At 41.5% G+C, this 16,627-nt stretch overlaps 1 protein-coding gene across 1 annotated transcript; it reads left to right on the top strand.

The window, feature by feature from the left end:
• The first annotated feature begins 1,618 nt into the window (after positions 1–1,618).
• Positions 1,619–5,258, top strand: LOC147261698 (homeobox protein engrailed-2b-like). Its single transcript, XM_086205002.1, has 2 exons — positions 1,619–2,498; positions 4,942–5,258. Exons 1-2 carry the CDS (start codon positions 2,003–2,005, stop codon positions 5,256–5,258), a joined length of 813 nt encoding a protein of 270 aa, XP_086061128.1. The 5' UTR covers positions 1,619–2,002.
• Positions 5,259–16,627: the final 11,369 nt, after the last annotated feature.

The raw sequence follows: 16,627 nt of genomic DNA, 5'->3' as shown, positions 1-16,627 counted from the left end.
TCATATATACCTTCATAACTTCATATATACCATCATAACCTTCATATTGTCCCTCATAACCTTCATATATACCTTCATAACTTCATATATACCATCATTACCTTCATATATACCCTCATAACCTTCATATATATTGTGTTTTTTTAATGGAAATTCCAGTGTCATGTTGTTCCAGTGATCGTTCCATCATTTGGATATGAAGACATGTTGGATGATAACTGTAAAATGATTTATTGATTTAAATATTTTGATAATGTAAGATGCTTTACAATCGTCAAGATCCATGTTTTGGGTATTTGACTGTATCAATTGCTTTTACTCATTCCTGTAAGTCCTACAAAACCACAAATTTGTTGCAGTTTCGTTGCTGAACCTCCAAGTTCTTGAATGGACTTTTAATTGAATGTCTGAAATAAGGATTGTAGTTCCCAAACAATATCATCAATTTTCACACGTTATTCTTTGGTATGAAATATGTTGGTAAAAACCACACTTAAAAACAACGGTTGCTGACAAGTGGCACACTGCAGAGGTTGCCGTGGTTATGTCATCACGCTAAAAACAAATGAAACGCTAAGCTAGCTGCAGTGACATTGAAGTTATGCATGTGTGGTCCAGGTTGTTCATAGCATAACGTTAGTTTAGAACTTCTAACAGTTCCATTTTACGCCTCAAAAATCACAACATCTTACCGAACATAAATGCTTATGTCTCCAAAATGTCTCTTTGTTTATCTTAATTATCCTCCGATGTAAAAATCACGTTTGGCTGAGGGAACCCATGGGGATGCCCACTTTTTAGCCAATCCAGTCACACCTTTATTGCATCATCTCAGTCCACTGAGTTGAAGATGCTTCCACATTGTTATGGCACAAGTGGAGTTAAAAATATCCAAAGACTGAAACATTTAACCTGAGCTAGTAGCTAGCAGTCGCCTGGGTAGCTTCACTGGACGAATATATTTCGTTCTAACAATGGAGCCAATTTTATTCCATAGGGATGCATAACAAAACACTTCAGTGTTAGAACAGTTGCAGATCACATGATTGTGTCTGTGTGGGTCCATTTCCTGTTATTGAAATGTTTCGTTTCTGCACCTGCCAACAAATTATTGCAACGATCAGTTGAAACACATGAACCTGCTTTAATCTCCATTCTATAAAGGCAGTTTAATGTGTTCGGTTATTGTTGATTTTGCTGCTGGTGTCTTCTTGACGATGAACAAATGAGCCTGCATGGGTATTGATTATACAAATGTAAAAGTCCCATAATGAGCTCAGTGAACACCAGTGATTAGACACAATCTGACAGCTGGAGTGTACATTGTTTTCCACCTTTAGTCCTGTTCCCCTGTATTAGAATCTGTGCCTTTAAATTTTAACTGGTAATAGAAATGTCCGTGTTAACCTGAATGCACCATATACTAACTGAGTGGGTTGGATAAAACTGAGCCTCCAGGGAATTCCGGGAACCTCATGTGACACCGACTCTCTACCTCTATTGGTCCGAGGCACGTGTCTGAGAGAGCCGTAGTACTACGTCACCGCAGCGTCTCGCAGCCAATCAGAAATAAAAACCAAAATCCGTAGTGAAAGTATTTGAGCGGCGTCCGTATCAGAGCAGTTTAGTGCTGGGAGCATCAAAAATAGCGTGCAGGGATCAGGAGAAATCCTACAACTCAAAATAACAAAAAAAGACTGATTTTTCTTATCTTTAATAATTGCTAATTCGAATTCCAGCCATGAGGAGTGGGTTAGTACCAGACACCGAGGAATGATATTTCTTTGTCAAAAACAGGCGCGTTTTCAGAGCAAAAGCAATATCAGCAATTCTGCAAAAAAAGGGACTTGAGTTTTTCATAAATCGCCCTTTTCTTTTCTTTTCTTTTTTTTTTTTTTACTCCTAAACTTTGCGATTAATTTACAAGAGAGTGATCGGGACGCATCATAAAATTGGAATTATACTTAATAGCAGTGAAAGAGGTGCTGAGGGCTTCATCATTATGGAAGAAAATGCTCGCAGAAACCCAGAGCGCCCGGAGGACTCCAGCGAGGAGTCCAACAGGGCCATCCTGCCTCTCCTCCAGCCACCTGGAAACCAGCAGTCCCACAGGATCACCAACTTTTACATTGACAACATTTTAAGACCGGACTTTGGAAGAAAGAGGAAGGATGGAACTTTGATCGGGGAGGGAGACAGCCTGGGAGTGATCATCCGTAGAGAGGAGCTGACAGGGAGAAGAGCTCCCAAAATTGGCAACCTGCAGCAGGGTGGAGCAGAGGCAGAGGACAAGGACGACTCTGGTGCATCTGACGACCAGCATCCAGGCACAGATTCCAGGAGGACCGACGTGGCAGGGAGTGATGGGGCCGTGAAAGGCCGAGGGGACGAGCGGAACCGCTGCAGCAGCCCCCAGGCTAGTTCGGCCTCTTCGGCCAAGCAGATGCTGTGGCCAGCCTGGGTTTATTGTACCCGGTACTCAGACCGTCCGTCGTCAGGTTGGTGGAAACATGATCCTCAGTCACTTTTGATTCATTAAAAGGAGAAAAAAAAGACAGCAGTTCTGGGAAATGAATTTAAAGACAGAGGAAGAAAGAACTGAATTGCCCAAACCTCCTTTTTTTATGATAGAAATATTCAAAAGAAAAGAACAAAAAAGAAAGAAAGCACCGTTTTTCTTGTTTCACCATTTAAAAAACACTTTCCTCCTGTAAAACACGTTTATCATGAGGAGAAAAAAAGGGAAAATGCAATGTTTTCCTTTGAGCTGAGCAACCCCAATTTAATAGACATATCACGTGGAACAATTGACAGGCCAATTATTGAACAATCATAACTAACATTATTTAGATTATATCATACTTTCAATATGAAATTATTGGAACATTTTAACACTCAAGTTCAGTTTTTTTTTTTATTAAAGAAACCCACTTCAAACTTAATTGAAAGGAAACTATAAATTGGATTCGAATTTGGTTCCGAAATAAACATAAACTCGACGGTTTCGTGGGGGGGTGAGTGGAAAATAACGTTTGAAATAGGAATACGACTAAAAATCCATGTATAAAATGTGTAAAAATTAAGTAAAACCAAGTTTAACGCCATTGTTCCTGACTCGTCTTTGTTGATATTCCATTAGCATATTTTTGACAATGGGAGGGAGTCTAAAAAGTGAGGGCCGAGAGTCCCAAAAGAGAGGGATTCGATGTGAAATGCGGGACAAGACAATTTTAAAGCTTTTTTTTTTTTCATTCAATAGTCACATTTAAAAGAAGAAGAAGAAAAAGGCAAAGTCGTTTTCGACAAACTTATTCTGCGTTTCAGTACGCGATTGTTGGCATTTTGCGTTCAGACATTAATTCAGATGTGCAGCATTCCTTTCATTACCACATTTCCCTTGAAAATAAAGGCCTCTGCTTCACCTCGACGAGGATAAATACAACTCCAACATCAGCTCACATTTTCCTCCACGCCTGCTGCACTTGGACTTTTCTTTTGTCACGATTTACAGACGCATTAAATTGCATTAAATTTGCCAAACAATTTCACTAAAAACGCAACTAACAAAAAGTGGAGAACATGTTGTTTTTTTCCCCCCAAACAATGAATCAAAGAAACGTTTCGGAGAGCAAAGAAACGTTGACTTTATTGTTGTGTTGAAAGTTTCCATCGAGCTCCATGCCCGATGACCACAAAGGACCTTTAGAGAGGTCAGGTCGGGGATGATTAACAGAAATAACTGCGAAAAAATGAAGAAGTAAAAAAAAGAAGTCTCGATTATATAAGATTCTAAAATATGGAGATTGAAAATGTGTTTTTCTGTTGTCAAACTTAAGTCGTAACCTGTAGTTTAGAGACGCCTGCGGACACACAATTGATTCCAGACCTGCTTCAGGCCTGTATTTTTAAACTTTACATCAACGTTGAAATGCTCGTTATCTTGTTCCCACGAGTTCATCCTGTCAGTCGTTTCAACGCGCGAGCGCGAGCAACCTTTTTTTAAATGTAAAAAAAAAAAAGGCTTCGTCAAATTTTTTTTGTTTTATTTTTTGGGAAAATTACTTTAAAAAATGTTGTTCCTATGGTAACAGAGAGGGAAAGAAGCGCTTAACTCCCCCATTCTCCATCCCCAACCAAACCCCACCCCCATCTGCACCCTCCTGCTCCTCCTCCTGCTCCTCCCGTCTTCAGTCTGGTTGGTGCTGCAGCAGAGCTGAAGCCACCACGCAGCCCGCTGCATTAAACTCCTGCAGATTGTGATCCATTCAGTCTATGCATTATATTTATTTATGCCTGAATAAAAAAAAATCAGAAACTTGGAAGAATGTTTTGACATTAACAGAATCTCAATAATAACGTAAGTTGACGTATTAACACCGGAAGGCGTGGGATTTCCAATAGGCCTTCACGCGCTTATAGTCTATAGGCCACCATCAACACACCAACGCAAGTTAAGATTATTTTACTAATCAAACAGGTTCCCTTCCATGTAGAATGTTGTTTCGCACTGGCTGACTGCGTCTTTGTATTTACGTAAACAAGGAGAACGTCTTGTTCTGCAGATACGCGCAGCATCTGGATGCACGTTTGTCTCCCAAATTGTCTACGGACCACAATTCAGCCTCTTTTCATGAGTGAACGAACCTTAAAAATTACCACAAAAAAAAAGAAAAAGAAAAAGACAAACCGTGATACCAAAAGAGGAGCGACAGTAGAACATGGTTTCATGGCCAATGAAGGCTCCTGCTGAACAACCTAGGTGTCCTCGTGAGGCACAGTTTCCTCACATGCCCACGTGATTGATTCATTTCCTGAAAATATCTGCAGATGTGGAACACGTATATGAGCAAAGACTGAGTTCTGTAGCGGGCTCTTTTTTTTCTTCGGTCTGTCAACTGCAACTGACCGGGTTCTGTTTTCTTGTCCCTGCAACCCACCAAGGGCCCAGATCCCGTAAACCAAAGAAGGCTCGGACCCCGAGTAAAGAGGACAAGCGGCCCCGGACGGCCTTCACCGCGGAGCAGCTCCACCGATTAAAGACAGAGTTCCAGGGGAACCGGTACCTGACCGAGCAGCGGAGGCAGAGCCTGGCCCGGGAACTTGGCCTCAACGAGTCTCAAATCAAGATCTGGTTTCAGAACAAAAGGGCCAAAATCAAAAAAGCCTCCGGGAATAAAAACTCGCTGGCACTGCATCTCATGGCGCAGGGACTGTACAACCACTCCTCGTCCAAGGACGCCAAGTCGGACAGCGACTAGAGGACACGCGGGGAGGGAAGGGAACAGGGTGGGGTGGGGGGGCTTCTGAACCATGCAATAAAAAACACTTCAATACCAGCATTCATATTTAAACGCAACCAGAAACGATTTCTGATATTTTTTTAAAAGACGAGGAATAACTTTGCATGTGTGTGAGTGTGTGTGTATGCGTGTGTGTGTGTGTGTGTGTGTGTGTGTGTGTGTGTGTGTGTGTGTGTGTGTGTGTGTGTGTGCGTGTGTGTGTTCGGCGCGCGCAGGCTACGCGTCCTCAGGGCTGTTGTGACGACGATCCAATCCGGTCACAGGTAGTGCTGCGTTCATTTCACAAGCAGAGGATGGGAATTTCCAGGTTAACGCAACACCTGTCACAACCTTCAGCTCATCGTAAGCAGCCTCCTATGGATGGGCCTGCCTCGCGTGCCTCCGTTCTCGCTCACCAGCTGGAACATAAGTGAGGCTAATTGGTGGGTTTACCAACCAAATTACTCTCCCCGATGAGAATTTAAGGGCTACACCTTTTCAAATTGCTGAAAGCCGCGCGTAAACTTCCCTGCCACCTAGAGTTGACGTCAGGTAACTTCATCTCAAGGAGCCTTACGGACCTTTAACACTAAAAGTTATGTTTTCCATTTGTGGGAGAGATGGAACACAACACAGTTCCACGCACACGTCCAGTAGGAGAGTCCAGAAGCTCCAGTGGAGTCACCGTCAAACCTATAGACATGCGCACACTGAGCCTGAGACTCCGGTCCTTCACGTCATACCAGATTATCGGCTGAAATTTCAAAGTCTAATCGCCACAAAGTAGCATGGAGCATTTCCACAATATTGATTTAAACCTCATTTATAAATTAGCCTTAAAAAATAAAAAAAATAAAAAGATTGACTGTGACAGACAAACGTCCAACAGGAGCTGAGAGAATGAGCTCGAGGGATGAGAAGTGATCTGGACAGCCCGTCACGCGCACCACAGCCCTGACGGTCCACACGGCTCCACTGGTGATGATGATGATGATGATGATGATGATGATGTGAGCCTGCTTGTGATATGAAAACTTTATGCTTAATTCCAAAGATTTTCTTTCCTGCTGCATTCTTCTGGAATACGTGAATGAGGGTGGGGTGGGGGGGGCTCTCCTGATGTTCTCTGTGGGTTTTGTTTTCTGACTCTGTTGGCTGTTTTCCACTCTTTCTTTCTTTCTCTCTCCTCTTTCTGTCGGCGTACTGTAGTGAATGTGTACCTGCAGGTCCGGTTGTTCTGGTGAGCCTATTACAGCCTTTTTGTGGGTGCCAAACTGAAATTCGGCGCTTACAAAACTTGGGAATGTAACAAAGACATAATTTAGCCTATAACGAATTAAAGTTCTATACCGTAGAAGCTGGCTGGTGATCAATGTTCAGTAATAATTAGAATAACATCTATTTTTCACGTGATTGGCGTTGAGACCACATATTGCAAAAAGCCAAAATTATATATATATATATATATATATATATATATATATATATATATATATATATATATATATATATATTTGGGGTTGCAAAATCTAAAAGAAAAGCGAGCATCATGGGCTTTAAAATTTCGTTTTCCTGTCTGTTTTCAACGAAGGTCAAGGACTACAACACCAGCATGCTCTTTCTTCTAAAGAACCTTTTAGAGAAGTCCCATCAAGGCTGCATTCATCTCTCCTTGCTGACTTTGGCACCGCACCCTCCGGTCAAATCCTGGACCTATATCCTCACATATAGGTCACACTCATGTAGGCCTACATCCGCGAATGTTCATATAGGCAAAGTTTTATTTGTTTTAGCAAATACCAGTATATTCCTATTTATAATAAAATGACCATATAGCCATGTGGACTCACGTTTACATAACTTATTTTTGTTTTCCTGCAATAATTTTACTCTTTTAATGCAACATCTTAAAAGGCCTTTAATGGGTCTAATTAATGAAGATCCAAACCAAATCGTGGTCTTACGATGCTGTGAATGTTTTATTTCCTTTACTGTGTTATAGAAAGTACATTTGTGTTGGATTTCAAGTTAAAACCTGGACAAGGATTTGCCTTAAAAGTTATGTAAATATAACCTTAAATATCCAGTGTTATAAAGAAAGAGCAGCTGCGGGGTTTTTTTTATATATGGCGGATGGGATTTTGACATCAGGATTTTTAGATATGAAATAATGAAAACTTTTAGTTGTTTGATTCACTCCCAGGTGAAATTCTCTTTTATATGGTCCTATATGTAAATAATTTATATAATGGTGTGATGGTAAATAAACAAACACGAATGCAAAACTGATTGTTTGGTAGTGTATTTTATTAGGCTACAAAGGAAATGACCTCGCAGAGAAATTCATTTGTTTCAAAAAACAATTATTCCCCAATGTAAAGTCTCTGGATCATATTTGACTGTGAAAGTGATTTGAGGGGTCTGTAACTTGGTATCAATTTGCATAACAATCAGAAGACGGCAAATCTGGCACTTCTAGTATTTATATATATATATATATATATATATATATATATATATTGTTACGATATACGATGTTCTGCATAATTCACTTCATCCTATCCGTCTGTAAAGCGTCGTGTCTTGCTCCTGCGCTACACCGATGCGCAGTTGTTTACAATTTAAAATATATGTTAACATGTGTGTTAATCCGTGAAAAACGTGAGCGGTAATGACAAAAAAAATCATGAAGATTAATCGCTGTTTTTATGATCTGGTGCCACCGTAAAGTGATTGAACACAGACCAACAAACAAACAAACAAACAAACAAACAAACAAACACAACAGACCCACACACCTCCTGGTTTGGCCAACAACGCGTTTGCACGAAGACAAGCCTCTGAGAGCCACATCTGGGTTTCACATCGGTGTTTCTCATCATCTATGTCTATGTACAGCAGTGTTATACACTCCGAAGAAGTTTGGGTCCCGGTCTCTGACGGGATCGGGGACACACAGTCACTTGATTAACAGACCACGTGTCAGGAAAATTTACATCGATTTATATCGTTTGTGTATTTGCTTTTGAACAAAGACTAATTACGTGTTTGAAACGATCAGTATGGACTCATTTCCTGGGACTGAAAAAATAAATCACGTCCAAAAAAGAAAAATACAGAAATCAAGTACAACCCTTAATTAAAAATAAATATATTCAAATTGAGCTGTGCCCGGTAATAATGAGGTGGGAAAGTGTGCACAACTCAGGCGATTCAGTGAGAATAAATGAATGCAGTTAAACTCTGACCATTAAGATTAGCAGCACTTGAATAATGTTTAGGGACTTTCCACACCGTCTCACAGTCTTTCTTCTTGGTAATGTTGAACTCCAGGATGACTTTGCCTTTTTTTTTTTTTTTGGTCTTAGAATTGAATTCAGATTTTATAACCACAAAAATACAAATTATGAACTTTGGCAGCCACATTTCCACAATGGAGATGAACAGCAGCATATAATGCTTGTTGACAAAGTTTTCTGTGGTTTAAAAAACAACAACAACAACAACCTTTAGCCAAAGAACCATGCATAGGTGATAAACCTCTGACATAGTCAGTTAAAAAAACACACACGTGGAAGGTATAGTTATGTATACTGACAGTCATAGACAACTTGAAGGGGTTTTACAGGTGATTTGATTCCTGCCAGAGACAGAAATAAGAAATAGATGTTGTCTAAAAGTAAAGACTCACTTTTGGTAAAATAATGCATCCCAATGTTGCACAAAAAAAGATGAACTTCCTTTTAATCATTAAATTCATCTTGGCAGGGCACCAAAACAAGTTTGCACCAAGCAAAACAAACAGGAAAGGTAGGTTTTTATTCACATGGTTTGTTTAGAAAAGTTGCTGTAAGTTATTCAGAGGATTTTGGAAGACAGTATTTCCATGCAAATTCAATATCATGAATATGTTCTATTGACAGTTCTTTGCATATTTGTTAGATGGGGGGGGGGGGCAGTAAAAAAACCAAATGTTACATTTGGAAGCTACTTAGTACTTTGACACCTTCACTTCTTTGTCTTAATGAATTAGACCAACTCACCGTGAAAGTTTGTATCACAAAACAAAACAAACTTTGTAGCTTAAAAAAACCCCGCACAATTCATGAATCATGAAGCCCAAACTAGTGAAAACACCTCAATAGCAGCAGCAGCAATCAGCTAAGTAACTCTGAAATCTCAGGTTTTCAATAAATAGCCACTCACATTCGTTTTACCTGCAGATCTGAGGGTGGTAGAGAAACAGTTGAGAAAGAAAGATAGATGGAGAGCAGAAAGACATCGAAGCCAGAGTTATGTGACTCCACCATTGGCAGCGGCAGTATTGACCTGGGCTGTGTGAATGGCTGCAGAAGACTTCATCTGCATTTCCTTTCTTAGCTGTCTTGTATGTGGAAGTAACGCCCAACGGTCGCTGACTTGATGAGCTGAGCTACTCTTGACTTAGGAGAGGAAAGGGGGGAAAAGGCTTTGAACAGAGCTTCTATGCACAGTCTGGGGGCTGTCAGTCGAAGGGTTGGATGGTGGAGGAGGGGAAGGGGGTAAAACCACCAGAGAACCTGGATGAAGGTCAAAATGCTTCGGGTGTCCATGCAAATAGCAGCAGGTGACTAAGATACTGCCAATATTGATGAGAAAAGGACATATTTCTCCTCCATGGTTCTCACTGCCAGATGAGTTGATATTCCAAGACTTCCTGTAACTAAATGACTTGCGGCTGTTCTCACCCTTACTGGATATTATTATTTATGCCACATTATGCATCAGTTTGCAAAGGAAAGGGTGAATTCCTACCTTTCTCCTCGGGCAAATCTGCTTCTTGGATTGTCATTTTCCAAAAGTTTCAAAACTCTACAACACTGGAACTGAAAACAGTTCGATAGAAAGACAAGGTTGTTGAGGCATACCACAATCCTCCAGAGTCTCTGTTTCCACTGATTTTATTAGATTATTTACTTTGAGACACAAGAGGCGTAAAAGACGGATCATTTTTTCCTTCTATGGCTGGCTGGCCTTAATACACATCTAACAGACTCTCAATGCAGGGTCCATTTAAAAGCCTTTTCAGAGCTTTCAATTGCATCTCATGGTCTTCATCAGCAACGCCGATAACAGTTGGTTCTGGGATAATTCTGGCTGTCTTCTGCCGGTGTTGGCTGACAGCCAGATCAACTGTGTATGAGTCAGAAATGGTCAAGATGTGGGAGTAACATACAGATAATTTGGTATTGCCGCTGTTACTCGTCTAGCATTGGCCCATAAATGTAAACACTGGGCCAGATCAGGCTCATTCAAGTTTTATCTAACAATCACGCATATGAGCCAGACTTGGGCCGTAGAACCAGGCTGGGCCAGAGTAACTCTAGCATGGTGTTCGAATATTTCCTGGGTCAATTTTGCAGCCCATCGTTTGGAACAATGACAACTGTGACCATGGGTACAAATTTATTCTGCAACTGGAAAAAAAAAAAAAATCCCCTACAGGATTGATGCTTACACTTCTGTCAATTCAACCAGCAAGGTTTGTTCCAGCAAGTTTTTAATACCTAATAGCAATTTAGCTAATAAATGACAAACGGCAATAAACAGTCAGTGACAAAATCAAAAGCAAGAACTTGCTGAATGGACAGAATTAATAGATTTGTAAAGAGTTGATTTGAGAGTTATAAATGTTTAAATCTGTCGACGGAGAACAAAAGAAGTTAAACTCAGCAAAAATATCCTCTTCCCTTATTGAGAAAGCAGTCAAATGCTGCTAAATCTGTAACATTTCCTCTGGTTTTGTTCTTGGCAGGGGAGAAAATATAAAAAACATTTTATTTACCCAAAGTTCAAACATCCCCTTGTCGTAAACTCAACCTCTCCAACAGTCAGAGGCAAAGGGCAGACAAACAGAGAAAAGAAAAGTACATATCAGTAAAGTAGTGATGTCCCCTGTGTCTCTGTCAGACAAAAGACGGCCCATCAAGTGCCCCTTCCCCCCACTGAGTAATTTAGCCATAGTTCTCTAAACGCTTCCTAGTCAAACTTGGAATATGGAATGAAGGGGACGGGGGCTTTGTGGCGGAAATATAATTACGGCCACTGAAAGCTGGGGAAGGTGGAGAATGGGGGATGACATCAGACCAATTTCACACCCAGGCTTCGGATGGCCAGGCCAAGCCTGGGCCTTACTGCGCTACACTGATCAAAGCCTGCTGCAGCAGCCCCAAAAGCCAAAAAAAGGAGAGACTTAACTATGCTAATCTCCAGGACAAATATATTTTAATCTTGTTAGAATACAAGTTAATGCCGCAGCTCAGTGACCAAACTTTATACCATAAGGCTACAAAATCACACTTTGTCTCTAAGAGGTTTTCTTTTCATCAAACAAGTGTTATGTCTAAGAAAAACACACGGCAAGAATTATCAAGTCATACATCTGTTAACATCCACTAAAAACACCCTAAACCCAGTCAATTTGTATCCTGATTTCACTGGCAGGCTCTGCTTTGGCTTATATTCTAATAATGAGTTCAAAACTGTTGTACACTCAATATCCAGAGCAATGTAATTAATTAAGTATTTCTAGAGAGGCAGACAGAACGGTTGCGTGGGTGTCACGGAGGTAGACAATCACTCAGACTTCCATGTAGGAGACCAATCACAGACCAGTTCATGGCTTTTATTGACGTTTTTTAAAAAAAAAAATTTTTTTACACCCAACTTAAGTGTTCTATGCATTCAGTAGTACTACACACACTGAAACTCAATACTGTCATTGAAAATCTTTGCATTTTTTGACCGTTGATAAGAGTTGTTAAATCTCAGACTTCATCCAAATCTCAGCTAAAGTGAAAATATTTCACCATGCAAGGTCACCCCCCCCCCCCCCCCCCACAGTGAAAGACGCAACAAACGTATTGAGAGTTAGCCATTCATCAAAACAACAACAAAAAACAACTGGGTTGTGGGATTAAAAAAAAAACAACCAAAACAACCGCCTCAGACTTTGTGTGGATGTTGCCTCACTTGATACAATCAATTTAGATCAAAAAAGTTCCCTGACTGACTGTATCAGCACCCACCCACTATAATAAGCTTCAGTGCCCTCTGCTTGTCTCCTTTTCCATCTCAGATGTCATGAGCAATATTCACCAGCAAGTTTTTTTCTCACAATCCATTGAGTTTTTTCCTCTGCTACCGAGCTTACCAGCTATCTTCACTTAGAATGTCTGATAAAGTGTTGGCCAAGCAGTGCCAGAGCCGCATGCCTACAGCCCTGTGTAGGGCTGCAACATCAAGTGGACATCAACACCGGCCCAATCTCCACTCAAGCTTAGCTAGCCCTGTACTAGCGGCAAAGAAGGGCCTGCCATCTTGCGTTGAGCCTTGGGTTGAAAACAGTAAGGTCAACATCGACAGAGCTTCTCAGGTGCTTGCATGGCATTAGTTTCCATTGACAAGGACAACCAGCCTCCCTGCCCTCCTGCTGCCCTAATAATGCCCTGCCGGACCTCTTCTGCATACTCTCGTTCCAATTGTCAAGGACAGGGCCGTGGCAACGTACTTCGACTGCTGCTACACTGGAGGGGCCCAAGTGGTGGCTCTGGCTAAAAACATGGTTTCCTTGGTAGGTTCACTTGACCAGATGGACTTTAAGAGGAATTGTCCAAGTGGGAGGTAAAAGAGGTCCAGACAACCAGCTTCCTGCAGATGTCACAGGCATTTGCCATCAATGGTGGCCGGATGCTCAAGGACCCTCTCGACAACACTTTGTTTTTTGGCCTGATATCCAGCTCACAGTGGCACAGTGGACAGAACATCAGATCAGCTGAGCTCTTACCTTTGTCCCCAGAATCCACCTCTCTGACCCCAGGAAGGCCTTGGGAGGACTGCCACACAACTGCGCTGTCCCCAGATAGAGAGGAGCTGGAAGCAGGGCTCTGCCAGCAGCGCAATCGCCAAGTCTGCACAGCTGCAGACTACTCACCATGGCGAGGGACTGCTAAAATGGGGCCAATATCATCAGCCAATGTTGGACCCTCAGTTATTTATGTCTCCTAGCCACATTAGCTTTGCTAGTAGTCCAGGTAACCGCTGAAAAGGCAGCACTTATTCTTGCAGATGGAATATGTGGGCTGACAGCACCGGGTCCTCTACCTAACCCGTCTTGGCTCATAGTGGTGGTGTGATGTAGCTGAATGGAGGTGCCACCAGGGTAGGAAGGCAGTCCACAACAATTGCGTTTCCCCTGCCTTGTCTGCCAAAACTAGGCTTTATATTGATAGCTTAGCATCTACCATGCTAGCTATATTTCATAGCCAACTCAGTTTTACTAATGGGGCGGCTAACTACTGCTGCACCAGCAGCACAGCTTTTACCACAATGTTCCACAGTTGGGACATTTATCTCTGACAGCGCTGTCAGAGGTGTTAGCTGTGTTAGATATACCAGCAGTGTTAGCCAAACTGATGGTAGCCATCTTGGTCAGATAAGCCAGTGGTGCATACCCCCATACTGTCACAGCTGGCCCGACAATTGCAAAAAATAGTCTCATCTTGATTTGCCAGCAAGATGCCCTCCCCCCCTGCGCTTGTCACAGGTACGTGGTGGGGTCAGCAGTCGCGAGCTTGGCTCCAGCACAAGTGGTTCGAAAGTCACTTCGAGACGGTCAGCTTCCCCTAAAGGCCTGCTTGTGAGTAAATCATTCACTGTGTGCACTTTATGTAACTCGGGGCGAGAGCAGGTTCCTTCTCTTAGCCCAGTGGATGCGGTCCCTCTCTCCTTGCCATTTTCCTCGATTGGTTGCAGTGGGGGATGGTGAGATGGATGTTGCTAAGTCTTTGCTGACATTAGTGGATTCCCAGCCTTTGCCAGCTGTTGCATTATTGTGCATGTGTTTAATCTAGGTGTACCTTACAAATTCCAAAGTGTATGTATGGAGTTAAAAAAGACATCGGTGGACCTTAAAGTCTAACCATTTAACAAAAGGCGGTAGGAAATTAGAACTGAACAGCTGTGAGGATTGTCTGTCACCCTGTAGTCAATCAGTACTTTGGTAACCCTTGATCTGTCATGGGTGGAACCTGTGCTTACTGACATTTCCAGACAGGCAACTACACAATGGGCTTGCATGGGTCTTACTGTGACTTCAATCACTGGGCTAAAGGAAGCCCAAGCAGCAGGGAGGGATGGAGGGAGGGAGAGCCTTAATGCTGCTGGTGCATCACAGGAAACTGAAAGGATGATTGTGTAGAGGAGAAATGTTGCCGTGCACAGTCATGTTTATGCCAGATTTCTTTGGTGGCAGACACCATGGTAGGTGGTTTTTGCTCCTATTAGATTGACACCGTGTCAAACAGTGAAATCAGCAGGTGGCTTTACTTTGGCACATAGTGGAGAATCACTTGGTAAAGTATGTGTTTGCAGCAGTTAATAGCCTATTTAGCGATGCATTTTCATCCAAGCTTTCTGTTTAATCTGATTTGACTCAAGTGCTCACTGGAAAGGGACGTGAACCATCTGGTGCTGTTTGTTTTCAAGTGGGGTTCAAAGAGAGCTCATTTTTTAGTATAGAGTTGAATATTCCTCATAAATTACATAACTGACTTTAATTTTACTTGTCTTTATCTGGTTATTATCACTTAAATGACCAGCCGCTGCCATGAAAATACACTCGCATGTTCCTGAAAAATAAATACAATGCATTATACTATCGACTTGTGTGATTGTTTGACCCTTGACTGTGTAAAAAACTATCGACTTGTGTGATTGTTTGACCCTTGACTGTGTAAAAAGGTTCTCAGGGTAACATTCATGAGTCAAAGACTAAATAAAGGCTTCAGTGTCAACAAACTAACATAGTTGCTGACGAAGACTTTTCCTTCACCAGACCTCGTCTTTTCACATAGTATCGAGATGAAACCCATGCATAACTGTGCTTATGATCTACAGGCTTCAAAGCAAAAGTCAGAAAACACACACACACACACACACACACAAAATAAAAACAAAATCAAATTTTTAGAACTTTTTGCATCTACACCTGCATATAATTTTCCATTTACAGTCAACTTACTGTACACATACTTACATGTTTACAAGTCTTATACCCAATCCGATAAACAACAACTGTTTAACATAACGGCCAGTTCAACCTCCCCTAAATACTGATATGTAGTACACGACGGGTGCCGCAGCTATTAATGCCATCTGCTCAACCAGTCGGACATCAAGAGCAGTTCAAGACAAACCTCTCCAAATGCTGAAATATCTCCTGATGACAGTGAATTACAGCATGTTGTGTTCTTTTTTATTTTTAACAAAAAAAAACAAAAACAAACCCTGTCTGAAAACTAACTCACCAAACTGCAGAAAGAATAAAAATTTGTCTGGATCGCTGGCCAGACTAAGAAAAATATCGGACATCATGTTAAGTTCTGTTAACCTGTAAGAGACATTTGTTTTTATTTTTACACATTCTAAAGTTGAAGGGAGCAGAGCACATTTAACCTTTTTTTTTCCAAAAAAAAAAAAGGTTAAATGCTTAGCCTTAAAAAAATACTGACATATTGGCCATGTCATTTTTGCCTCATTCTAGGGTCAGAAAGACAAACGAAGACAACCAACATCATAACCTTGTTGTTGGAGGGCATGACGGAGGAGTTTGATAAAAGTATTGCTGCACACCAGGGATGCAGAAGTGTCTTAGAGTTTATCCTCTGATATTTGTGAAGTATCTTCTATGACGAATGAGACCGCATGATATTTAACTCCAAACTGCAGCAGTCTCTTTTTTTATTTCTTTTTCCAAAATCATTACACAGTATGATTCAAGTGATGAAGAGTTGTTGTTGCTGGTGAGATGGTCGAAGAAAGAGAAGCATGACCAGAACAATCTGGGCACCGTGTGAACCCAGTCAGGGATGAGGCCATTTTACATCCAGTTCCATTACTCGTACTGGCACTTGGTTAAGTAAGTATGTACCATATTCAGAGTGCGCTGCCACCAAAATCCAAAAATTAATTTGATACGACTTTGTTTTCCTCTAATGATGCTACGAACACCATCAGTGAGTTAAAGTGGACATAAGTCATCATTTGATAGGAGCTGATATCGAATGTGTGTGAAGGGTCACAATAAAATCTGGTTTCAATTCCCCTCCTCCTTATGCAGATCTCAATCTTCATCTGTTAACAAAAAGGCTTGTTGGATATGGCAGTTAAAGCACTTACTAAAACTAGCAGTGCATACTTCTTCAGCTCCAAGGAGCCTCACATGAATACTTCACCCGTCTCTGTCCGGGGTCAGCCCTAAGCTGGAGGTTGTTCGGCTCAAAAAAGAAAAAAAGAAAAAAAGTGACCAT

The sequence above is a fragment of the Aulostomus chinensis genome, chromosome 5, assembly GCF_037954235.1.
Source record: "Aulostomus chinensis isolate RoL2024-O1b breed Wild chromosome 5, RoL_Achi_v1.0, whole genome shotgun sequence".
In the NCBI taxonomy this organism is placed as follows: Eukaryota; Metazoa; Chordata; class Actinopteri; order Syngnathiformes; family Aulostomidae; genus Aulostomus; species Aulostomus chinensis.
Note: the sequence above shows the minus strand (reverse complement) of the source record. Positions and strands in the feature narration are given on the sequence as shown.

Excerpts from the sequence above, each read along its gene's own strand:
- LOC147261698 (XM_086205002.1), top strand. The coding sequence starts at position 2,003 with ATGGAAGAAAATGCTCGCAGAAACCCAGAGCGCCCGGAGGACTCCAGC. Across the intron at positions 2,499-4,941 it reads CTCAGACCGTCCGTCGTCAG|GGCCCAGATCCCGTAAACCA; the intron begins GTTGGTGGAAAC and ends CAACCCACCAAG.